This window comes from Rhinolophus hipposideros (assembly GCF_964194185.1).
Source record: "Rhinolophus hipposideros genome assembly, chromosome: 1".
Classification (NCBI taxonomy): domain Eukaryota; kingdom Metazoa; phylum Chordata; class Mammalia; order Chiroptera; family Rhinolophidae; genus Rhinolophus; species Rhinolophus hipposideros.
In genome coordinates, this window is record NC_138047.1 from 101,251,056 (window position 1) to 101,276,064 (window position 25,009).

The window sequence follows — 25,009 nt, forward strand, 5'->3', positions numbered from 1 at the left end:
TCCTCAAGGATTTAAGTTTGAATCCCGAATTTGAATTCAGAGAGTTAAAACGAGAGGAACTATAATTTTGATATATCCTCTCCCTTTTATTTTTGCCAGCATGGAAGACTTTTCTTGTTACACAAACATAGCTAATTAGACAAAGTCTCATTCAAATAGCACAAGAATTTGAGCACTCTGTGTGTGAGGAAGAGACACATCAGTGAGTAAGTGACAAAGACCCTGCTCTTCGGAAGCTTACCTTCCAGTGGGATTTAAAAAGTCAGATTTCTAGTATTTGAGTTGGGTCGGAATTTTACTAACATATTTAAATGGAATAGTAAGAAACACCTTTACAATATTTTTTCTCTTTAGGTAGCAGATCGTCTGTTTTCATCATTTGGTCAAGACATATTAGATGCTCTCTATTGGACAGCAACGGAACCTAAAGAAAGAAAAAGAGCTCACATTGGGGTGATTCCTCACTTTTTCATGGCTGTTCTCTATGTCTGTATCCTTTTAGGCATATCAGAAATTCCAACAGCCAGCGCGTATTCTGCGTAATTTTATCTGGTTAACTGTTTCTCAGATTTAAAATTGTGTGTCTGTGTGTGTACCCTAAACACTAATGTGAAATGTCTGCTTTCTTTTGAGAATTAGTTATAATAGTGATTGTAAATTAATTTAAAGAGCCTCCTGTATGCATGTTTCTTTGAACTGCTACAAAACAGTTCTATTCTCAGTGTAACTGATTATGTGGAAAGCTTTTTGAATGAAAGGATAGTGTTTATAGATACTTTACATTTCTATAGCTTTATGTAACTTTTTTGTACTTATTTTGGATTTTTTTGAAGTTGTCTTTAAGCCTATAAATTTGTTACAACCTTGGGCTTAAAACGTATACAGTTCATAGAGAAGAAAAGTTTGAAATTGTTTGGGAGGAATTTTGGAGGTTTTACTCTCCCCCTACATCCATCTTAAAGCTTTTCTTTTGAAGAGTAAAGGCTTTACTACTGTGTTTCTCCGAATATAAAACCGGATCTTATATTAATTTTTGCTTCAAAAGATGCATTAGGGCTTATGTTCAGGGGATGTCATCCTGAAAAATCAAGCTAGGGCTTATTTTCCGGTTAGGTCTTATTTTTTGGGGAAACACGGTAGACATAAATAGTGTGTGTGTGTACCCGTTCATATATATCTACACACACATCTATACCTACATTTAAGTTCCATGTAGGGTCAGAACCTATTCACAGGACTGTGTCATGTGATTTTTTTCATACTGTCTCTTGATAGTATGAAGGAATTGGATTAATACTTGGAAAGTTAAGGGACTCAGTGGGAAGATTTCTGTGAGAGTAAAAACTTGTTTCAAGTATAATGGACTAAAAGAGTTACTGTTCTGATTTAAATAAACTCTTCTGTGTGTAATATGAATATAATTCAGCAATTTGCCATGTCTTCAAAACTGACATATGAAGAAGAATCTTAATTATCAGACATTTCTTACTGTCTTATATTCCCATCCCCTGAAGAACCATAGAGAAAGATCACTTCCAGACTTTTTACTTGGTGCTCTTTTCTGCTTTAGAATGCAAATTATCTTAATATAGAATGTATACTGCTAAGTGTCTTCTTTCAGTATTTACCATAATTTATTCTATTTGTTTAACAAAAATTTTTAAGGACCTATTTCCCAAGCATTGTGCCAAATTCCAGAGATCTAGAAAGAACAAGACAGGACTCCCAGTCCAAGTGAGTGGACGCACAGAGGTTCATTGCTGCTTTCATTTGTTTCATATGGGAAGTGTAATTTTAATCCTGTCAAATTTATATCAACTGTAGCTAATAGAGAAATTATGAAGATAATAAAATACTATGTGAGACTTGTTTTAGAAAGCATGGTCATCTTTTACCCCATTATTCACTTTGAAAATTGTGTAGTATTATCTCTTAATATAATATGAAAACAGACTTAAGTTTTTTCTTTGACATCACTTACTGCTAGTTTTGCATGCAATTCTTATAATGGTTCAAGCAACAACTCTCAACGTAGCTTTTAACTCACACAACAAGTCCCTGCTTACTATCATGATGTCTAATAATGTAAGTATGAAATTTTTATTTTACATTTTTGAGGTGATACAGGCACTTTAACAGCAATATTCTGGGTGGGATAAATAATTTTTTCTAAATGTTATTTTTCTCTAGGAAGTTTTACATGTACTATGTCCATTTTTAAAACTGTTTTAATGATAAAGATGCTATTTCTGTTTGCTGTTTCAGTTTGTTGAAATTAAAGGAAGCGTTTTCAAGAAGTTTGAAAAAAACAATCTTTTTCAAATGTCAAATAGTGGTATGTACAATTTGATTCTACTTGCAGCTTTGTTCGGTATTATTTTGCAGTTTATTCTGAAACTTGAGTGTCACATTTCATTTGGGCTACTGTTACTTTGACTTTAGCTGTCCTTTTTCTTACTCTTCAACATCTTTTCTAAATTTGCATATTATATTGGTTATTGCAATCTCAGGATATTTAAGATATAAAAAAATTATAAACATTTATATAGTACCTTACCATACTTTCGGAAACTTCTCATGAATCCGGAAATTTCTTTATAGCAGATGATATTATTCTATTCTATAGATGTGGAAACTAAAACACAGAAAATGATTTGACTTTGCCAACTTCCCTAATTACTGAGAGCAGAATTATGAAAGCTCAGACCCCTCGCAAACAAGGGCTGAGAGCTGAGCTACCCTGGAAAAGGAGGCCGTGCTCCTGACTGGGAAGAATTTAGGGATTCAGGGAGACACACGTGGAAAATACCAGCTTGCGTACAGAGCCTAAGGTTTAGCTGCAGGATGAAAGTCCAAATCATTTGCTCTAACAGGGAAAGGTGGAAATAAGAGAAGCCAAGACAATCTGAGGAAAGACTTCAAGGTGAAATTGAAATGCAGAGGGCTGTAGGGGTTCCCACAGATGGATGGCGTGGCGGGGCCTGGAATTGCCGAGATACTGGGATATTCGGGAAACAGTAGAATGTGTACAGCCTTTGAGATGCGTCACGTTATAGGAGTGATTGCTCTGGCCACAGCCCGTACCACTCAACTGCGTGCGCACACACACATGCACATGTACACGGTGGGTGTGCCAGACTTACTGCAGACGCAGATTTATTTCATTTTATTTCTTCATTACATAGTATCTTAGACTGTAATAATTAAATAGCTTAAAAAGTGAAATGTGTCAACTCGCTGTAAGCAGGAATTTAGTTATTTACTTTTATTAAATTCTTTCAGACTAAGCTGAGCGTACTTAATAACTTATGACACTACATATCATTATGAAACCTAATTTGGGGGATTGTTTTTTCTCCCTAAATTATATATACATTCTAAGAAATGCTATTGTAATACTGATCCTCTTAGCCAAAGGATTCATCAGGTCGGTGCTCTTACTGTGCACTTAACTATTTACCAGATTGGAAACAGTCCAGGATACAGGGGTTTTATGTTCCTGTTTTACTCTCTGCTTCTAGTTTTTCTTCTATAAAGTGAAGGCAGCCGTCATATGTCTCTACAGACCATTGGAGGAATCTGACTCAATCTGAGCAGATTGATGGTTTGAATATTTTTTGAAGTTTGTAGAAAACTGGACTTCTCGATACTAGAATTATGTTGGTGAAAGAAGTGGCTTACCAATATAACGCCATCATATATACATATATATTCATATATACATATATATAAATAGTATATTTATTTTATAGATATTTGTACCTAATATAATAGTTTCATCATATCCTGACTAACATTTATTTTATATGTGCACTATGTTATTATATTATATGCACTACAGTATTTATGTTAATTTTTTTCAGATATTAAGGAACGATTCACAAATTATGTGCTTTTGCTAATAGTGTGTCTGAGAAACATGGAACAGTTTTCTTGGAATCCAGGTAAGTAACTTTTAACAAATACAGTGGCTTCTAATTTTACTCTTGAATCCCAAATCATTCTTTTACACAAGATAAATGAGTATTGCAGAAAACTTTAAAACATTCTAGCTGTTCTACTCTCTGGTATTAGAAATACCTGTCTCAGTAAAATGCATGGGGTATATATTCTCTGTGATGTGTTGGGGTGTCACACCACATGGCATGACACCATGTCCCATAACCATGTGGCGTCTCTAGCGCTATGTACTCAGTGGGTGAGGGAATCCTGCTAAGAACTGCAGCTCCTAAGCCTCTTTTTTTTTTTTTTAACTGTAGTATGCTGTGATTATCTAAATAAGTCCAATTTTTTTCATTTTAGGGGCTCACCAGAACTTTTGCTCTTTCCTAACATTTGTCTTTTACTTATTAATTAATTAGCATTTTGAATAAGGATAAATTAAAGAAATATAATGTAAAGCAGTAAATTGTTACTTACATACAGCTCTGAATTATGGCTCACAGGAAGTTGTCAAGATTCCATAAACATTCACCATCCATTCAGTTGGCAGACATTCACTGAGTGTGTGCTGTGTGGCACATGTAAAAAGTACTAGACACATTAGGACTCACAGGCTTATAGAGGAAATAGACAGGTAATTACAGCACAGTCTAGTAATGCTTAAGGGAGCTTGGTGGGAAATGATCACGTGCTTAGGTATCTCAAGTAATTTAGAGTTTTCCAGCGTCTGACACTTTCATACAACTTTGTTCTTAAGAAATGAGACTGTGTTTTGCATTTTATTTATTATCCCCATGCCATGCATGTTGTAGGCATTTAATAACTTCTTAATTTATTTTGATGCATTAATTGTTAGTTTTCAGGTACCTGTGAAAAATTAGAAACAGATATAAAATGAGATGTATGATCTTGGAAGTATATTTCCAGAAGTCATTTTGTAGAAACCATAAAATCAAACAGTGTGTCTTACAATTTGAGTTCTAATCTGAACGGATCCAAAAGCTACCTGACTTGTGGAGTCAGAGCCCCTTCTCCACATACATACACCTCGATTCTCTGTGTACCTGGATTCTTGGTGTGTAAGTTAGTTAGCAGGGTGTCTGCCCTGGGGGCTGGTCCCAGCACAGCCCATGTGGATCAACGTCCCCAGCAGGGTTGTTGTGCCAAAGGACAGTGTTCCCTAAGCCTGCTAACAGCTGGATGCTTGGAGTCTTATTCTGTTTACACTTGATGTTCAACAGATTATCTTAAGTTTTTGTTATCACTGTGGTGAATATGAGAGAGGAACACTTCTTTGTTGGTGAATTCATCATTCTTTTACTTCTTTTAGTTATTTTTTTATTTTCTTCTCTTTTTAAACCAATGTACCATTGATGGAAGCTTTCCCTAAGTTCCCATGATTATGAGTACTAGCTCTTTTGTATGCCAGGCACATTGCTATGCACTTTACATCATTATCTCTTGTCGCTCACATCATGGTGAAGTACGGATCTTTTATTCTGTAGGTAAGAAATCTGACACTTAGATCATTAAGGAACCTGCCCAAGGTCATACAGCCAGTTAGTGGCAGAGTTTATGTTTAAAGAGATCCCTTGATTCCCAAACCTCAACATGGTGACAGACTCGCTGAAACTGCTTTGTCAGCGTGTCTAGCCCCAGCAGCTGCCCAGGTCCTGAATTGCCATAGGTCATCGTCAACATTTCTGACTTTCTTTTTGTTCTGTCCCATTCTTACATCCTTCTTGAGGGTCTTAGGAGGTTATCTGTTTGCATTTTTTTAATTAGATACTTGATACTGAATTGACATTTTAATAAATGTAAAGATGAGCAAAATTGACAAATTACATCTGTATGACAGTGAAATAAATGATTAATCTATGTATTTGTCATAGTGATAAAAGAGGGGGAAAATATTGTTCGGTTGACTTGTCCCTGGTGGCACATGTTCCTACTAGCTATTTACTGTCACCCTGAGGCATCTATAGAATGAAAGGATTTTAAAAGGAACCTGCTTAATTAGTCATCCCACCAACAGTGCCATGTTGGCTCCAGGAAGGGAGGCAGGGGCTCAGTTCCCCACTGGGTCTTCCCCTAGTAGTACAGAGAAACTACAAAATAAATGTTGGTTGAATGAATTATCCCTTAGCTTGGTAAAATACGGCTCCTTTGGTAATTAATTGAATGCAAGTTCTCTCTCTGTTATCGTTTATTGAAAACATTATAGTTTTGCCCTGTGGATTTTAGATGTCTATGATAGCCTCTGATATTATGAATTTTGTTTATATTAAGTAACTTGTCTTTTTTCCATACTTTATAGATCATCTCTGGGTATTATTTCCAGATGTCTGTATGGTGATTGCATCAGAAATTGCTGTGGATATTGTAAAACATGCCTTCATCACCAAGTTCAATGACATTACTGCAGATGTATGTATTTTAATAAACATTTCAATGTCTGATGTTGACTTCTGTAATATAAAGTTGTAGAAGGTCAAATTTAGTTTTACTGCATTTATGAAGATAATAGAAGAGTACTACTGCTTTAAAGTTAGAATTATAATTTTAACTTTCTAAAAATTATTACATTACTGAAAGTGTAATGTTTCAATATTAAACAGTTCTGATGCCACATTTTTGGGTGGCGGTGTGGATTGACTAGTAGTTGAGGTCAGAGTGTCACTAACTTACAATTAGTGCAAACTGTTAATACTACGTCATCTGTTTAAACTTTTAAAAATCACATTGTTTGTATTTAAAACATTAGACTATCAAAACTTCTCTCTCTGGCTAGATTTTTAAAGACTTTATAGTTAATTTTTTTTTTTTCCCCGTGGGTATGGATAGGTTCTGGTAAGTTTTACAAGACAAGAACCTTACATTTTTCTGGTGAAAACGTTTGATGAAACAGAAATTTGGTTTATATTGTACCAGATATTCTGTAGTTTCCAGAAATAGACCTGTGGATACAGGCTCATCTACCAAATGTGGGCGAGTTTTCTAGTGCATCCCTCTTTCCTTCAGCAGTACCCAAATGAACAGTCATTTCAGTAGTTTTCTAGATTTTATTTGGGTTGCACTTTGTCTACTCTGCTACTTATTTTATTTCAAAAGGCAAAAGATTTAAAATCCGAAGCAGTTGCAACTGCTACAATATGGTGATTTGATTATGGTTTTCGGAATGCTTTAATATATTTGAATAAAATACAGTTTTACACTTTTCAGTAAAGCACTGATAAAGTAATTTCACCATTTAGTCTCTTGGTTTCCTCAACACAGAATGATTCCCTTTTCATGGCATCATTTTCTCAACATCTGAAGTCGAAATTAATAGGCATTATTCAAGTAGTCAGTGCAGCTTTCAGTGGAAATGGCGATTTACAGTACCTTCATGACTGCTGTGTTCTAAGAAGGCATTTTTATGAGATATACAGTAATAATATTTTTTAAACTGTTTATTTATTTAATTTAAAATTTTGAATTTATTTTATATATATTACACTGCTTAAAATACCCACTCTTCCCAAAATTCTAAACTCTCAGGATTATAATCATCGAGTATCCCTCTTTGAAGAGAAACCTTAAAAGGCTTGTGAATATAACAGGTGGGATAATTGAGACTGTGTTTTATCCTTATTGTAGGAAAACAAATAGAGAAACACTACCCAGATGTCTGCTTGGTTCTTTTAATTAGCGAATATGTTCATCTACAAAGTCTTTCCACATGACGTATTTGCACTGTATTATTTAATATTGCCTTCTTATTTGTCTTTAGGTCTACAGTGAATATAGAGCCAGCCTTGCTTTTGACCTTGTTAGCAGTCGACAGAAAAATGTGAGCATTATATCCAAAACATAATCTGGAATTAATTGACAGTGATTTAATTTAGCATGGAATATTGATGAATGGAAAGCTACATAAACTTAAACTTCTTACGTAAACTCTGTTCTTGACACTAAATGTTTACAAATTAATAAAAATAACACTAATACTTAACATAAATAGGGTATGATCTGTACAGCACTGTAACAGTTATGCAACTTTGTATTTAAAACTTCTTATAAACATTTAGATTTCCACATTGTTTTACTAAATTACATAGTAGGTGCCTGGTTCTCTTCATGCTGGTAACCGCACCTGTTTAGAAAATAAGCTGATGATGATTGAATAGTACTTTTACAAATGCAGTTTAAATCTCATAAATCTTTTTCCCCTTCCTCTGTCCAGGCGTATACTGATTACAGCGACTCCGTGGCGCGGAGAATGGGGTTCATTCCTCTCCCACTAGCTGTTCTGGTAAGTCCACACTTTCTTCTTTTTCTAAACGTTTCGATAGCCATCATTATAGGATAGTAATAAATGGATTATCAGTAAGTTTGTTTCAGAAGGACTTGGTATAAAAATTAAAGGTAAATGACTTGGAAGGAAATTTTGTTTTAAATTATAGCATTATTCTTTTGGAATTTGAGCCATCCAATAGATAAATGATACTAAAGAACTGTTCTTATATAATGGTTTTTCTAACGGTGAGAACATTCTTTTGCCATTTGTCACTTGGCAAAGATTTTGTTTTTTGAATGGAAATACCTAGTGGTAGGCATTGGCGTGGCCACTGTAACACATATTGGTACAAGTATGAGTTGATCCAGCATTTCTGAAGGGCATTTTGACAGTATTACGGAATAATTCTAGTTCTAGGAATTTATCCTAAGGAAATAGTTATAAAAGGCACATGATGATTTCTAGGCAAGGTTATACACTACAGTGACATTTATAATAGTAAAAATTTGGAAACAAATGAAACAGATTAAATAAATTATAATATGCTCAAATGAAGAAATATTCTGTATTCATTTTACAAAGTTTTTACAATGAAAATTTCTACTCTTATGTTTGGGAAATATATGTGTGTGTGTATGTGTGTATACATATATACATATGAGTATATGTATATATGTATACACGTATTAAATAATAGCACTGAAATTTACTAAATCAGCTAAAAAAAGTTATCAATTTTTAAAATCTTAATGAATTGCTCAGAATAGCCTTGTAAGTAGTTACTAGCCACATCCAGCTGTAATGACGTTCATTAAGAAGACTTGCTGGCTGCACTTGTATTTCATTATATTCCTTATTGTGTCTCTGTTGTCCTCACTTCAAAACACATGCAACCATCTTTTTTGCTAGAGGTCATCTAGAGTTCTCCCTTAATCCAAAGTCTCATGGAAAACAACTAGGAGATGGATAAAGAAGTTGCAGGTCATACCAAACGGTATTTTAGACCAGCATGCCTGACTTTTTTAGAGGGTGGATGATGAATAGATTCAGTGTCATTTAAATTTTAGTGTGACTCTCTAGATAACCACATCCTAAATGTTTTCAATTATATTAGTGGTTTATTATATAACAGGATAGCTTTCTTTTGCTTCAGACAAGGAACTCCTAGAATTTTGGAAAAATGGAGGATTCTAAAGAGTAAAACAATTATTTAAGGTTTAAGAGATTGATAAAATAGAATATTAAGTTTTTCTACATTTGTTTCCTATAGTTGGGAACATGATACGTACAGCGTGAGGATAAACCCAGATAGCCTGATTGATTTTTGTTTTAAAGAATTGGTTAGGTGATTCGATTTAAATATGGCCCTGCTTTGTCAAATAATGACTATCTAGTAACTTATTTGCCAGAAAACTCTATTCATGATGAGGATGAATTTTTTAATTTAGTATTTAAAGACTTTTTGTTTTTAAATGAGTTTTCATGGTTGTTATACCAAAGATTTAATTGAAAATTGATTAACAAAACACTTGTGGAAAACCTGTATTTGCAAAGGGGTTGTCATCACTATAGTTACACAGTGATCTATCTAGAGGGTTTTTTCTTTTTGTTTTGTTTTTTTTTGGGGGGGGGGTTGTAGGTTTTTTCTTGTTTTTTTCTTTTTTTCTTTTCTCAAAATGACACCGTAGTTTTGGCAAACATCCAGGACTTTTAGGCATATACTAAGGTCTCAGCAATCAGTTCTTTAATTGAGGCCCAAGAATGGCAATGCTTCTAAATGTTACCTTAGCTCCTAAAATTAATTCATATCCAAAAATAGTGGAAGGAATCATGTATTAAGGTCTCATGGAAAGTAAGCTTCGTATTTATGTATCTTCAAGTTATCTAATGATATACTAGATAAAAATGAAGTCAGTTAAGCCTTGAATGTGATCATTGGTTTGCCTTTCATATTAACGAATAAAATCCTAGAGGCATATTAATTTCCAGCACAAATGTTTGTACAACAGGTCACTTCCCCATTAGAGGAAATGATGAGGACTTCCATATCAGTTTTCTCATAGTGAAACTTTATTGAACATATGACAATCTATTCCCTCTATCTCCTCCCAATTGTTCTTTTATTAGCAGCATTTTAAAAGTATTGTTTAACGTGTATCTTATGATGTTTATTTAGGATACCCTAATAAACTCTTCCATTTGATAACATTACTAGATAAGGTCAGTTATTTTCCATTTTCATATAGCAGTCACCGTAGACCCTAATACGGGTTTCCCCCATTGTCTGAAAGTAGAGCATTTCTGTGAAACTTCTCATAAGCCGAAATGATGTAAATTGAAGAAGCAGTAGTTAATTTATGTCATTATTTCATTTACTACGATTAAAACACTTAATTACATCCAGTTTTACCCTAAACATAACCTTCCAAGCTACCTTGGGCTATTCTGATACCTGAGGACACACCTTGCTAACAGATGCACAAAATAAATCAGGATAAAGCCCAGATGCTCTCACAGTTCACAGCTCTGGGGGCCTGGGGCTGAGATGCTGAGTGTCGTTTCTGGGGAGGGAGCTCAGCGGGCCACTCTCGCTGCTGGGCGTGTGAGCTGTCTCCAGAATAGCTCACTGCAAATCAAACGCTGGACACTTTTCACCTTTGGAAGTAAAAGCGAAAATTTCCTTTGGATTTCTTTCGGCTAGTGAAGAAAACAGGTACTAATGTAGGTCTTTCATAAAAACAGTGGCATAAAGTGCTCTTTCAAAAAGCGGGGAATGCCTGTGTATGGGTATAAAGCTGAAGCTATAATATATAAACATTTTCCCCTGAAAGATCCCACCAGATTCAGTCAGCAGACTTCCAAGGCTAATGGTTTTACTGCTATATTTCTGTGAAACAAGAAGTAAAATAGGTGTTCAACCATAATTATCCAACAGACAAATTTCCCATGCTTTATGTAATTGATTTTGTAATAGTATTTAGTTTTTTAAAACAGTACAAACCTCTTATGGTTTCCTTTTCTCCCTGCTCCCTGCGAGTCATTGGGGGATTCTTAGAAAGAGAGAACAAAGGACAGAAAAAGCAGGGATAAGGGAAGTGCCCACTAAATGGCTCTAGCTCTAGTGGGGATACCTGTAGCATGATGAATTCATTTGTATTTTCCTGAATAATGTGTCATTTTCACAGTCAGCTGAGTTGCGTCTCTATACGGTATAAGTAAACGTGTCATTCATGAACTAGGTGTAGTGTCTGACTTCAGAGAGTCAACAGGTGAACGTAGCATTAGCTACAGGCATCTGAGATTTGCCTCAACAACGCAAATCTACCACAAAAGGTTTCACAAGCTGCCACAGTTTGATATGACTCAACAGATCTAGAACTGTTTACTTGGATTTAGACAAAGGCCACAGGTGTGTGCCCAAAGTGTTAAAATTATCATAGAGAACTCTATTTAAATATTAACTAATAACACTGGTTGTGTGTTTTGTTTGTGTGTTTTTGTTGTTTTGGTTTGTTTCTGGCTAGCTCATCAGAGTTGTAACAAGCTCAATTAAAGTGCAAGGAATCCTGTCTTATGCCTGTGTCATACTCTTCTATTTTGGGTAAGATTAACTATTCTTGAATATGTTTTTGGTTATGTGGTAAAGTCTAAATGCAAGATGTAATGGAAGTTAACAGCGACCAAATCATACGCCACCCACTAACTGCCTGGGGAGCTCCCTACCGGCTCCTGCCTCCAGATGTGTTTGTGACTCAGTTAAATACGCTGCTGTGGTAGCATTGATAGCACGGTAGATTTCATTTTAATCTTCAGTGAAATTGTTTTCTTAAAACCCTTCTGCTTAGGATTTAAGTTTCACTCATATTTTCTTTTATAAAATGAAATCTGCCATTGCGTGTAATTGCCTATGTTCAAAACCACTTTGAATTTCTACTGTTTGCCACATTAATGATTTAACACACTCAAGGCCTATGTCATATAAACCCAAAGAAGATGCAGAAATGTAGTTTCTTTGCCTATGACTGGGTTTGGTGAACTTTTATCTGTAAATTTGTTGGTCTCGTTTAGCTTACGCTCTGGTTGGAATAGAGAAATGGTAAGAAAATAACAATATAAAGTGGTGTTTTTGCCATTGTGAGTTTTCTCAAGAAGTGAATTTGTGATAAAGTACCCCGGCCCACCTTTAGGTTTACTTACTTAAAAAGAAAAAGGGACCCTGTCCCCACACTTCTTCTCAGGAGTGCCCGAGAAGTTGAGGGTCTGGGAGACAGTCAGAGCGGAGCATCTCGAGGAGAAAAGAGGGGAGACAATAAACAGAGTGGTCGTAACTCCAGCCGTAGGTTCACTCAGACTCTTCCCCTAGGCTGAGGCCAGCTTTCCAGAGACATCTCTATTCCCTGTTTCCCATTTTGAGTGTGTTTCCTACATTGCTCTCTGCCTGGTGGCTGGCACACAACAGGTGTTCCGGAAGCTTTTGTCACAGGAGTGCAGGAGCAGTCACTTCTCATTGTCCACACCGAGCATCAGGAGTGAGGTACATACTCCACACCTTCAGGACTGTATTGGGGCCAATTTCAGTGATATCCTAAGCAAGGTATAATTCTGATCAGATTACATACCCTCTACTGCTTTCTGTCTGAATCAACACATAAATGCTTACTGCACTGAGGTAACGCTTCAGGTTGTTGACATTAAAAACACGAGGTCCTTCTTTTCTGGTGTACCTTCCACAGCGCCCTTCGAAGTTCTCAGCATTGTGCCTTGTTCTTCAGGTGGGGTTGCTATAATTGCTATCATTTGTTTTACAATCTTATCATTCTAGTGTTTTTCTTTTGGTGTGAACAACCTGCAGTTGCCAGGATTTCATCTTAGATATAAGAAGCAGCACCCTGCTTCTTCACTCACTAAAAGTCGGCAGTGGGGCCCTTGGTGCCATGTCACTTAGGGGCCCCTTTCCTGGGCCCGTCCTCTTCACCACATCCCACCGCCTTCCTGTAGTAGGTGGCGTTTGCATGATTGAGATGAATTCTAACAGTGGTCCTTTGTCTCTTTCTGGCTTTAGGTTGATAACCCTGAAAGTACTTAATAGCATTGTGTTATTGGGAAAATCATGCCAATATGTGAAGAAAGCCAAAATGGAAGAGAAGTTGTTTAACCGTCCCCCCACCAGCACTCCCGGCAAACCACCCAGCAAATCCCAAAGCAAGTGTAAACCCTCTCAAGGTAGGTTGGGCTCTTGTCATCACTTCTCTGCATCATTTTCTGAAGAGTTGTCTGAAGTTTCCCTAGTAAAAAACAGAAACAAAACTGTTTTGTCAACGTTTAGCAAACACTTTCAAGATTTGATTTCACTTTTGCTTAGTTGTTATTTTTAATGTTTCTATTTAGATCTCATCGCAGATAAACCTAATACAGTGCTGAGTTTTTAGTTCATTCATTGTTCAGTAGAGGCTCAGTGAGCACGTGTTACGTGGGGACACGCAGTGGGACCAAAGGGCAGGCTCATTCTGTGTTGTCAGGAAGAGAGGAAGAGTGCGCCTGAGGGAGAATGCATTATGTCTGGTGGCAGTGAGTGAGTGCCCAGAGAAACTGAGGGGGTGTCAGGGGAAAGGAAGTGTGACGGGCGCTGGGGCACTCCCCCAACTGTGGAGAGGTGGCACCTGCCTGGGAGCAGCATCCCGGGCAGAGGGCCAGCATGCACGTACGAAGGCGCAAGGCAGAGACGTGCTTGGCATGCGGACGGACAGCAAAGACCAGGTTGGCTGCACTGGACTGGCCGATCCCAGGGGAGGGGGCTGAAGAAGGAGTCAGAGGCCACTGAGGGCTCTCGCTGGCCCAGGGCCCTGTGGACTGTTGGTGAGGATCTTGGATTTTACTCTGGGAAGGGGCCATTGGGGGACTTGGAGCCGAGGTGTGATGTGATCCAACTGACATTAGAAAGAATCATCCTCAAGCTTTGTGAAAAATAGTCAAGAAGGGTGAGCCCAGTGGCCAAGGCCTGGGAGAGGCTGCCTGGCTCCAAGCAGAGGTTAGTGGTATGGGCGGAAGGACTGACCAGATTCTGGAGAATCTAGGGGAGCACAGGATTTGCTGATGAGCTTGTGCAGCGTGAGCCAGAGAGAGGAGTTCGGATGATGCCAGGGTTTCTGGCCTGGAAGACTTGGAGGAAGAACTCGGACACTGGCTTAGTTTTTCCTCTTTAGACGGCAGCTCCCTGTTCAGTCGGGTGTTGGTGTTCATATGACTTACAGTGGAAATGGGTTCTTTTTAAATGCATGGCACCACTGTGTGCCTGGATGGTACAAAGGTAAATAAATCATGTTCTCAGGGCCTCCCAGACTGACAGGGAGATGACACAAGTGGATAATCCAAATAAGTGACTGAGGTTACAGACAGGCCTGGAGGGGAAGGAGAGGTCCCTTCCTGGACGTGTGATCCCCAGCTATATCCCGAAGGATGCGAAGAAGTAGGCTCAGGTGAAGATGGGTGGAGAGGGCCCTTCAGGAAAGAGAGCAGCATGAGCTAAGTCCTAGAGGCCTGAAGAAGCATTCAGAGAACTAGCAGCTCCGTATTCTGAGAGTGGAGTTGGCTCCGGGAAGGTACCGGGAGATGAGACTTGAGCTAGGCTGGAGTCCAGTCAGAAGGGAGGGCTGTGCTCTTCGTGTATGTTACAGGGAGTGAAAATACAGTAGAAGAAAACCTTGTATAATCACTGGAAATCATTTTTTGTTGTAAAGAAGATGTAAGTACTATTATTGTTAATGGGATTGCCTACGTTTCAGCTAAGCGGATAATTCATAGTGGGTTCGTAGGTATCCCATTACGCTAGGCTCCTTGGCTCATTAAGAAATTAACAAGTGGCAGTCTTGCTTTCAAGGAGTCTCCAGACTAATGGGGGCATAAACCTTAGGAACATACTGCAGTTCAAGGCCACTGGATCCAGAGCCGTGTATAAGAAGTGCATTTCAGACGTGGCTCTGGGAGTGTGTAGAATGTCTTGGGGGTCAGGAGACCGCAGGCTGGACACCATTCAGGAAGGTATTACAAGTCAGGCAGCTCAGGCCTGATGCAAGGAGAAGAGGGACCGACTCTCAAAACTGCATGGGGTTCATGGTGTTTTACAGCACAGCTGAGCTGGGGGAGCAGGGCGCAGGGTGACCAGGAGAGAGAGAAGAATGCTCATTCCCTCAGCGGGGGGGATGGTTTCAGCAGGTGTGTATGCAATGTCAAGACTCATCAAGTTTTTCTTCAAATATGTACAGTTTGTGGTGCATCTTTTTACCTCAGTGAAGCTTCTTTAAGAACTGAATGTGTGACTCAGCTGTTGGTGGGTCCTGGTCCCAGCCCAGCTGTCCTCCAGGCCAGGTTCCAGGATCCCTGTGACCCAAAATCAACATTTGGGGTTTTGTTGGTTGGTTTGTTTTTACCTCTGAGGTGGAATACTCACGACGTCTAGCCAAGGTGACTACACATAAGAGGAGGAATGTGTTGAGAGTTTACGAAGCCCTGATGTCCTGACTACAGGCGCTAATGTTAGTATTTCAGGTCTGGCAACAATCATATTAGGACTTGTTAATATAGGAGGGAGTTTGTTCTGTAGGGGTTCTGATCTTTCCAAGATCAGGCAATGGCGCTATTTGTGAGACATGATACATGTAATAGCCCTTCTGTAAAATTTTGGGTGAGCAAACAGAAATGGCATAGCCATAAGTTTCATTGTAAATTATGGCTGCTTATACAGCTTGCTTCTTGGTTATCATTTACACTGTTCTTCAGGACCACCGCATTGCTGAACTCATATTTATTATAAGTTAGAGGGAAATCCTTTTCTAATTAAGGGCTCTGTTTTTCCACAGAAGAAAACCTGTCTGCCTCAGTCACCAGCCAGCCTACCCATCAAAAGGAAAATGTAATACCACTACTTGTGACAAGCAATTCTGATCAGTTTCTGACAACTCCAGATGCAGATGAGAAGGACATAACACAGGAAAACTCTGAATTAAAACACAGGTCTTCAAAGAAAGATTTGTTGGAGATAGACAGGTTTACAATTTGCGGAAACCGAATTGACTGAGCTCTGCGGCTCTGTGTGCCCAATGCCACATCCCGGGGCAGCCAAGCTGTGCTACCAGGACAGACAGATGCTAAAAGGGGCACTAAAATATTTATTTAAAAACTTAAATTATTAATGGAAAGCAATTCTTAGTATCTTCCTTCCAGTAATGTGGTCTGACTGAAAGTCAGGTCACGGAACAGCAGCAACCTCCAGTCCTGACTATTTGGGAGCTTCCTCCTGCTTGGAGAAGCCGCAGCGTCACTTCCGGGCCGACGAGAACAACCTCAGAGTCATTTTGCTCTTTCCGTCTGTGCTTCCAGAACATCGAACTTTGCCTCTCAGTCCCATCAGTATAAGAATATATATGTGGGAAACTGTGAAGCTTTCACCATGACATTACTTTCCCTTCTCATGCTATTTTCACAAAGTTTTCAAACTCCATTTCATCTGCCAAAGCATTTTAAAAAAAATAATTAAACTTAAGTCCAGATAAATGTTCTTATCACCAGAATAATCCTTGAAGCTGTATCTGAATTAATCAGAATAAGGCTACCTTAAATAAGACATGATGACTAGTAGCATTTTATAGAAAAAAGGAAGCCCTAAGCCAGTTTGTCCATTGACAAAATGTTAATGAATGAAGGTTATGCATCACTGGGGAAATGTTTCATAATTGTTCAGTTTACTCTTTAAAGCAAAATGTGAGCTGTGTATTGTTTAATTGCAGTGGCTAAAATAGAAATTCCCTTACAGAAAGTTACTTTTTATACTGAAAAAGCATAGCAGTGTTAACTTTAATGTATAGTTAACTGGTTTCACTTCAAAACTAATTGCATCATAAATTGTTACAGTTAAAAGGATTTGATGTTCAATAGGCTGAAGAATTGTCAGTGTACAAAATTCCAGGTTGTTGGCTGTAACTGAGTTTTTCAAGGAACAGTTTTAAAGTAAATGTTTTAAGTGGATTGGGCAGGGTCCTCTTGCTTGGGCTCATAAAATACATTGTCCTTCTGTTTGGAGTGTCAGTGGGGCAGGGTCTGTGTTCTGTGGAAGAGTGTGTGGGGAGGTATAATTGCGGGTGTGCCTGTGCTGGGGGTGGGGGGAGAGTCCAGGGGTGTTCGGGCTTGTGGGGCGGCCATCTGGGTGTGGGCAGATGTCTGTGTACGGATGTTGGGAACAACAACCAAAAGGTGCTTTTTGGTTCTTGTTGAGATAAAAGTACATTTCTACTTAATCACTAGTTGTGGCCTGCATCACAGGACAGATTATTTTCCACATTTTTTCTTGAGAACCCTTTCTGCGTTTTTATAAAAATTTTACATCTAATTTCAGAGTGTCCAGATGTCACTGTTAACTGTTATTTCCTTTGATGTTTTCATTTTGAAGTTCAGCTCCTGTGCTACTATTTCAGGGATATGATATTCAGAGGTAAATTTTAGGTGATTTGTCTGTTTCCTAGGTGAAATGTAAAGCAAGCTTTAATGCATTGGCTTGTGCATTTGAAATACAAAACTGAATTTTAATGTTTCGCATTAACTAAAGAAATCTGAAGGTTAATGTTCGCATAGGGTAAAAGAGGAACCTGTATTACAGAAATGCTTTTGTGAGACCATGCAGTATTTTATGTTAAAAATGAAAAGACTTAATTGCTTTGTGCATGTTTTAATGAAGCCCCATTTTAGATTTTTTTTTCTTCTCTACCTAAAAGGAACAGTGTCCACAGTGAATGAGAATGAGTTTGGGGGAAAACTTTGCCAAGCATAGCCCTAATCAGAGCAAGAATAGGATGTGGGTATACCTTTCAATTCAGCTTGAGTTACTTTGTTATTGTACCGTCACTTTCGAACATGGTCATTTCCTTTGCAGAGTACATTGGGAATTCAGAATGATGTTCATGTGTTCTGTTAAAATGGCATTCAGTACTAATTTTATAAGTGCATCTTGTGTGAAACAATAAATTCAATTTTGTAATCTTTTTTAAAAAGGTCACTAAATTTCTTTTGATAATGTTTACTGTTACATTTCGTGGAGAGTGAATTTCCCACTCTATAAAAGAATTTATTTCTAATTGACAAGTGACAGGACTGTCTGGTCTTAATGGTGACAAAATGTTTGATTTTTATCTTTGGGGGGAAAAAGGGCCAGGCTTTGGTCATAGGCCATTTACTATCTCTCACGAAATGAAGATACTTGCATTTTATAGGTTTTGAATGTCACATAATATGCTTTTCTTATTTGGGAGTCAAGTTCAAGAAAGTACTTTGGTCTTAAAAATAATGTAAGGCATGAAATAGGTCAGACCCTTTATTAGCTTTTCCTCTGAAACAGAAGCATAAACACTAGGGGTCATTCAGGAGCTTGTCCAGATTTCCTTTGTACGTTGTACTCTGACTAGCATTTATACTGTTTACATATTCATGGAAGAAACTTGTTATAATTAGGCCCCCCAAATTCTTCCTTCCACTCTTGGTAACTAAGCAGAGGAGGACATGCACTCACACAATAATTTAAATTCACAACATTATGATATGTTTCCATTTCATCTATCCTTTCAACAGAGATTTATTAACCACCTATGTGTCTGTCAGGCACTATTTTAGGTGCTGGGACCAGCAGTGAAGAGAGGCCCTGTTCTGGGGGAGACCGATAGTGAACAGTCAGTGAAATAACATCTGCTGGAGATTCGTCCAGTGACCACATGATCTCTCTGGTTTATTTTTGTTCTAAAATCTAGTGCTCTCCCATTTTTGTGTAAGTCTGATTTTTTTCCTATTGGATTTGGTTAAAGTAAGATCACTGGGCAGCAATTTCAAGTGCTTCTATGAAATAGAAATAAGGAAATGCTTTTTGCTAAAGACCACTAGTTGTCCGTCAGACTGTTCTGTTCCTACACACAGAGTTGTAGCTGCCTCGTTGGGAATTGCATTCCCGAGCCCATCTTGCTATTCCATGTGGCCAAGTGACCATTTCTCACCAAGGGATGGCAGTTGTAGGCGTACATGTCATTATAGGTTCCCTCCACCTTCTCTCCCTTTCCCTCCAGAGAAGGTGTGACCTCGCCCCAACAGTGCAGATGAATGGAAGCCCTCAGGATGCCATAGCCACCGGAGGAAAGGAACCTGGGTCCCCAAAGGTGCCCATCAACTTGGAACACTCAGTTCAGTCTAGACATAAAATAGAAATAGATGCTTTTGTTTCTGTGCCGTTGAATATGGAGGGTCTGTATTACAGCCCACATCCATGCAGTAGGACATCTGAAAGGGCCTCCAAGGAATGAGGAGTTAGACCTAACTCTAAAACACATGCTTCAGAGAACACTCTGGATTCTTACATGTATCATTTGTTGTTTTTAGGGAAAAGAAAAGATGACTATGCCCCATTTATTCAGCAGTCAGCCCCCCAGCACTTGGGCCATCTATTAGGTTGGTACAAAAGTAATTGCAGTTTTTGCAATTTCACCTTTTAAACTGCAATTACTTTTGCACCAACTCAAGTAGAACCTGACATTAAACTTGCTTATAGTGGCAGAATCCTTTTTGTTCATATGTTCTACCAAACAGATAGGACTTGGCCCTTGTCTCAGGAAATTTGTGTGCAGAGTAAAAGCAGATTATTATCAGAGCCTAAGAGGCACAGAGGAGTAAAAGCAGAGTTAATATATCAAGAAGGCAGCAAAAATGTCATCTGGGGTGAGTTTGAGGCAAATGGGGCCGTGCAAATGACTATTGAAAATATCCGTATGTTATGGCCCCATGTGATAGTGCGGCGTTCGTAAGTGCCAGAGACATCTAGGATGGTTTAGATTCAGTTCAGTCTGATTAAGGAGGAATGTGTAGAGTGGAGAGGGGAAGTTGTTAAATTGGCGTTCTGAGGGAGTTGTAGTGATCTGAAAAGTGCCTACAGGGAACAGCTGCTGCTCAACAGCCTTCTGTTCTAACTTCCGGTAGGAAAAGATAGTCAACACATGGGGCAAATCAGTGAAAGACATGTCTTGGCATCGTAGTCAAGTTGTACTTGAAGTGGTTTGATATTTAAAGTCACACAAAAGGCTAGAATGTATTTTGCTTTTAACTTACAACTTTCTTTTTGGCAGGTGAGGAAACTATGGGGATCCTTTTTTTTAATTAAATTTATTGGGGTGACAATTGTTAGTAAATTTACATAGATTTCAGGTGTACAATTCTGTATTACATCCTCTATAAATCCCATTGTGTGTTCACCACCCAGAGTCAGTTCTCCTTCCATCACCATATATTTGATCCCCCTTACCCTCATCTCCCACCCCCCACCCCCTTACCCTCTGGTAACCACTAAACTATTGTCTGTGTCTATGAGTTTTTGTTTCTCATTTGTTTGTCTTGTTCTTTTGTTGTTTTTGGTTTATATACCACATATCAGTGAAATCATAGGGTTCTCTGCTTTTTCTGTCTGACTTGTTTCACTTAGCATTATTCTCTCGAGATCCATCCATGTTGTCACAAATGCTCCTATATCATCTTTCCTTAACGCCGAATAGTATTCCATTGTGTATATATACCACAACTTCTTTATCCATTCATCTATCGAAGGACATTTAGGTTGTTTCCATGTCTTGGCCACCGTAAACAAAGCTGCAATGAACATTGGAGTACACGTGTCTCTATAGAGAAATGCTTTCATATTTTTTGGGTAGATACCCAGGACAGGGATTGCTGGGTCATATGGTAATTCTATTCGTAATTTCTTGAGGAACCTCCACACTGCCTTCCATAGCGGATGCACCAGTCTGCATTCCCACCAACAGTGTATGAGAGTTTCTTTTTCTCCACAGCCTCTCCAACACTTGTTACTATTTGTCTTGTTGATGAGAGCCATTCTGACTGGGGTGAGGTGATATCTCATTGTGGTTTTCATTTGCATTTCTCTGATGATTAGCGATGTTGAGCATTTTTTCATATGTCTATTTGCCATTTGTATGTCCTCTTTGAAGAAATGAGGGGATCTTGAGAGTACACGTGGCACCTTTTTAAGAGGATAGATCAAGAATTAAGGAATGCATGCTTGAAGTGCGAATCAACCTGCAAAGCGGGTGTTTTTGAAACTGCAATTTTTTGTTGTTGCTTAAAACCTTTTTTTGGTTAATTTTCAGTTACAGTTGACATTCAGTATTATTTCATATGAGTTTCAGGTGTATTGCATAGTGGTTAGACATTTGTATAATTTACGGAATGATTCCACTGATTAGTACCCACCTGGTACTATACGAGGTCTGACAATTAAGTTCTCGACCTTGTTGCTACGATGTTGCTCACCTTATTTGATATCAGAGGGATTATTCATTATGAATTTGCACCAACTGGACAAACATTTAACCAAGTTTACTATTTGGAAGTACTGAAAAGGGTGTGTGAAAAAGGCAAAAACTACCTGAACTTTTCGCCAACAATTCATGGCTCTTGCATCACGACAATGCACCAGCTCACCCAGCACTGTCTGTGAGGGAGTTTTTAGCCAGTAAACAAATCACTGTATTGGAACATCCTCCCTACTCATCTGATCTGGCCCCCAGTGACTTCTTTCTTTACCCGAAGATAAAGAAAATATAAAAAGGAAGACATTTTGATGACATTCAGGACACCAAGGGTAATACAATGACAGCTCTGATGACCATTCCTGAAAAAGAGTTCCAAAAATACTTTGAAGAGTGGACTAGGCACTGGCATCGGTGCATAGCTTCCCAAGGGGATTACTTCGAAGGTGACCCTAGTGATATTCAGCAATGAGGTATGGAGCACTTTTTCTAGGATTACTATATCCCTATGCTGTACTTGACACTCCCTTGACAGTTTTGTAACTACTAGTTTGTACTTCTTAATCTCTTTCTCTTTTTCACCTTTTCCCCCACCCCACCTCCCATCTGGCAACCATCAGTTTGTTCTCTGTCTGTATGAGTCTAAAACTGCAATTATTTTCAATAAGCACAGTGTCATTTCCTTTTAGATATGTCTACATAAGAATGTAAATACTGGAGAAGGTCAGAAATAGCTAAATTGTCAGAGTTAACCAGGTGAGTGAAATACAACCAAAACATGCATCAATATTGTGTCGGGCTTGGTCTGACAAATGCCAATTGCCCAGTCATGGTGCAAAGCACAGAAATGAATAAGCTCTACTCTCTGCTCATGAAGCTTATCTGTAGCCGAGTGGGGGGACTGACAGGTGAACTGACCGGGCCATTCCAGTCCCATGGGATAAGTGCTACCAGAAACACGTCCACCATGCCCACCACTGGAGCCCTAGAATCTTGTACATTTCCTGGCACGTGGAGGCGGCTGGTAAACATTTACTAGATGAAAAAACATGGCGGCCATTGTGAAAGATGTGCACTGGGGCTGCCTTTCAAAGGCGCAGGAATTGAACAGATGAGGGAAAGGAAGGGCAAGCCAGATGTGAACGAGGGAGGAATCACACAGCATGGCCGCAGCATGGCCCCATCCACTCACTGGTTCATATCTGAGTGCCGTAAGTACACCAAAACACAGACGCCGGTGCTTGGAGACAGAAAGAGGGCAGAAGAACAAGATCTCTCAAATCTGTTCCTCGCAAAGCAAATGTGGGGAGTTTGTATGGAGCTAGGAGTTGGAGGGGTGGACTTCCAGGGACCTGAGAGAGGAGTCTGTTTCTTCAGTTCTAGATGACACTTTTTCCGCATCAGACGCCTGGTTGTCAGCAGCTGGTCCCATTTACCTCGGAGACATTCTTTCCTCCTGCAAAACAAACTCATAAATTCTCCTCCTCCATGACCCTGAAGTTACCTCTTCCTGCTTAACAAAGAGACACCACTTCAGCGACTTAGGACTGCATTCGTGAGAACAGAAGGAGCTGAGCAGGGAGAGCAGTTAACATGCAAACAAAAGTCTGGTTACGAATTAAATTGTGTAATTCAAGCTGCCCAAAATACTAGGGGCATTACAATCACGAGGGGCTCGGCTGCACTGAGAATACAAGAAGGAATCGCATCGTTCCAGGGGAGATTGGAGGAGGAAGCAGGGTTTAGACCTTGGAGAGCTTTGAAATCCTTACCAAGAACCGTGGATGTGATCCTGTAGGCAACGGGCAGAGCGTAAGTGGAATTTGAAGGTGGATTTTTTAATCACCAAATGAGAGGATAAATTGGGAAAAGAAAACAAAAATCTACTTCTCCAAGATCACGCAGGTAGCACATTGCAAGGCAGAAAGTTAAACACCTTCTGTAACTGGAAAACACATACTCAACCTCCATACTATCTGGGGCTTGTGAGAGGAGGGAGAAACAGGCAAGGAGACCCCTGAGGAGGCCACGGCCATCATTCACGCCAGGGTAACAGGATGTAAGGGATCTGGGTGGTGGTGAATTTCTGGATGTTGGGTGTCTAGGACCTTTGCCCCTCTAGAAAGCATGGGGAGGGCCCTCTGGCTGCGTGGTGTTGGAGTCAGGACCTTGCTCTGTGTGACACCGCAAACTTCAGTCTGCAAATCGGGTTTGATAAAACGCACTTCTCAGGGTTGTTGGGAGGAGCAGAATGTCTCCTGTAAAGCTCGGTTTGTGGATGGGAAAGCACTGTTCAAATCTCAGTCGCGTTGACCATCATTGCCTGATGCCTCGCGGCCCAGGTTAGTGGTCCTCACAGTGTGGTCCCCAGACCAGCAGCATCCCATCACCCAGGATCACGTCAGAAATGCAGATTCTTGGCTCCCACCCAGGCCTGCTGAATCCAAAACTCTGGGAGTGGGGCCAACAACCGGTTTTTACGGCCCTCCAGGTGATTCACTTGCATGTTCAAGTTGGAGAACTACTGGCCTAGAGCCATCACTCTGTAGGATCTGGACCTCAGCATTATGGAGCCAAAAACACTGGCTGCGTTTCCCAAGGCCACGAGTAGAGAGACTGCAATCAAAGTTGCGGGCCAACGTTCTTTAGCATATGCCTACATTTTATTTAAAATCTCCATCTGATGCCGCTTGCTCCAGGCAGACAGCTGGATAAAGCACAGCAGGGTTAGAACGCGGAGCCTCAGTGTTCTGCCTACTGGACCTTAAGGCCCTGCCCCTTCCCCCAGCTGTGGAACTTTTCAGACGAGTCATGCAGAGGTCGGAAAGCGCTGGGCCAAGATACCACACGACTTCCAACGTTGAGGAAGGGAGAAAGGACACACGTTCCACTGAGTGGTGCAATTGAACACCAAAACCCCGCAACATAGCAGGCAGGGCAGGCAGTGTTCTTGTCTTTGGGAGCTTACATTCCAATGGAGAAACCAGATCATAAACTTGGGAATGGTTGAGTATTGCAGAGGGTGATAGGTGCTATAAAGAAAACAAGGTAATGTGATAGGAATGTGATGGTTTCTTGAAACTGCATGGTCAAGGAAGTCCTCTAAAGGGAATATGTGAGCAGGGATCTGAGCTAGAAGGAACCTCCTTTAGGCAGAGACCCGCAAGTTCAAAGCCTCTGGAGTGAGAGTGAGTAGGGAGTATTACACCAGCAGAAAGAAGCTGGTGGTGCTGGGGGTCCTGCGAGGGGGACAGGCTGCAGACTGAAACGCACTACAGGGGTGGAGAGCAAAGGTCCAGGTCATCCAAGCCCAGGGGCCAGGAGCTGGTTGGCTATTCCTGGTCCAAGGGCCAGGTAAGAAGTTAGGATATTTCTTCTTTCTGCTGTGTGAAGAATGAGTCACAGGGCAGCGGGCATGGAATCAGGCACCAGTGAAGGGGCT

The 25,009-nt window shown here is 39.6% G+C and overlaps 1 protein-coding gene across 4 annotated transcripts in view; it reads left to right on the top strand.

Moving 5' to 3' along the window:
• Positions 1 to 18,261, top strand: part of TAPT1 (transmembrane anterior posterior transformation 1) — a 50,426-nt gene extending 32,165 nt beyond the window's left edge. For 2 of the 4 annotated variants that reach the window (XM_081042665.1, XM_081042664.1), the window contains exons 5-14: positions 355 to 490; positions 1,988 to 2,085; positions 2,266 to 2,335; positions 3,864 to 3,944; positions 6,260 to 6,369; positions 7,715 to 7,774; positions 8,168 to 8,236; positions 11,746 to 11,822; positions 13,284 to 13,444; positions 16,078 to 18,261. In XM_081042665.1, the coding sequence (XP_080898791.1) occupies positions 355 to 490; positions 1,988 to 2,085; positions 2,266 to 2,335; positions 3,864 to 3,944; positions 6,260 to 6,369; positions 7,715 to 7,774; positions 8,168 to 8,236; positions 11,746 to 11,822; positions 13,284 to 13,444; positions 16,078 to 16,295 (1,080 nt within the window). In that variant the 3' untranslated portion in view covers positions 16,296 to 18,261. Of the gene's footprint in view, positions 1 to 354; positions 491 to 1,665; positions 1,735 to 1,987; positions 2,086 to 2,265; positions 2,336 to 3,863; positions 3,945 to 6,259; positions 6,370 to 7,714; positions 7,775 to 8,167; positions 8,237 to 11,745; positions 11,823 to 13,283; positions 13,445 to 16,077 lie in introns of all 4 variants that reach the window. The other 2 variants (XM_081042662.1, XM_081042663.1) reach the window with 2 other exon arrangements.
• Positions 18,262 to 25,009: the final 6,748 nt, after the last annotated feature.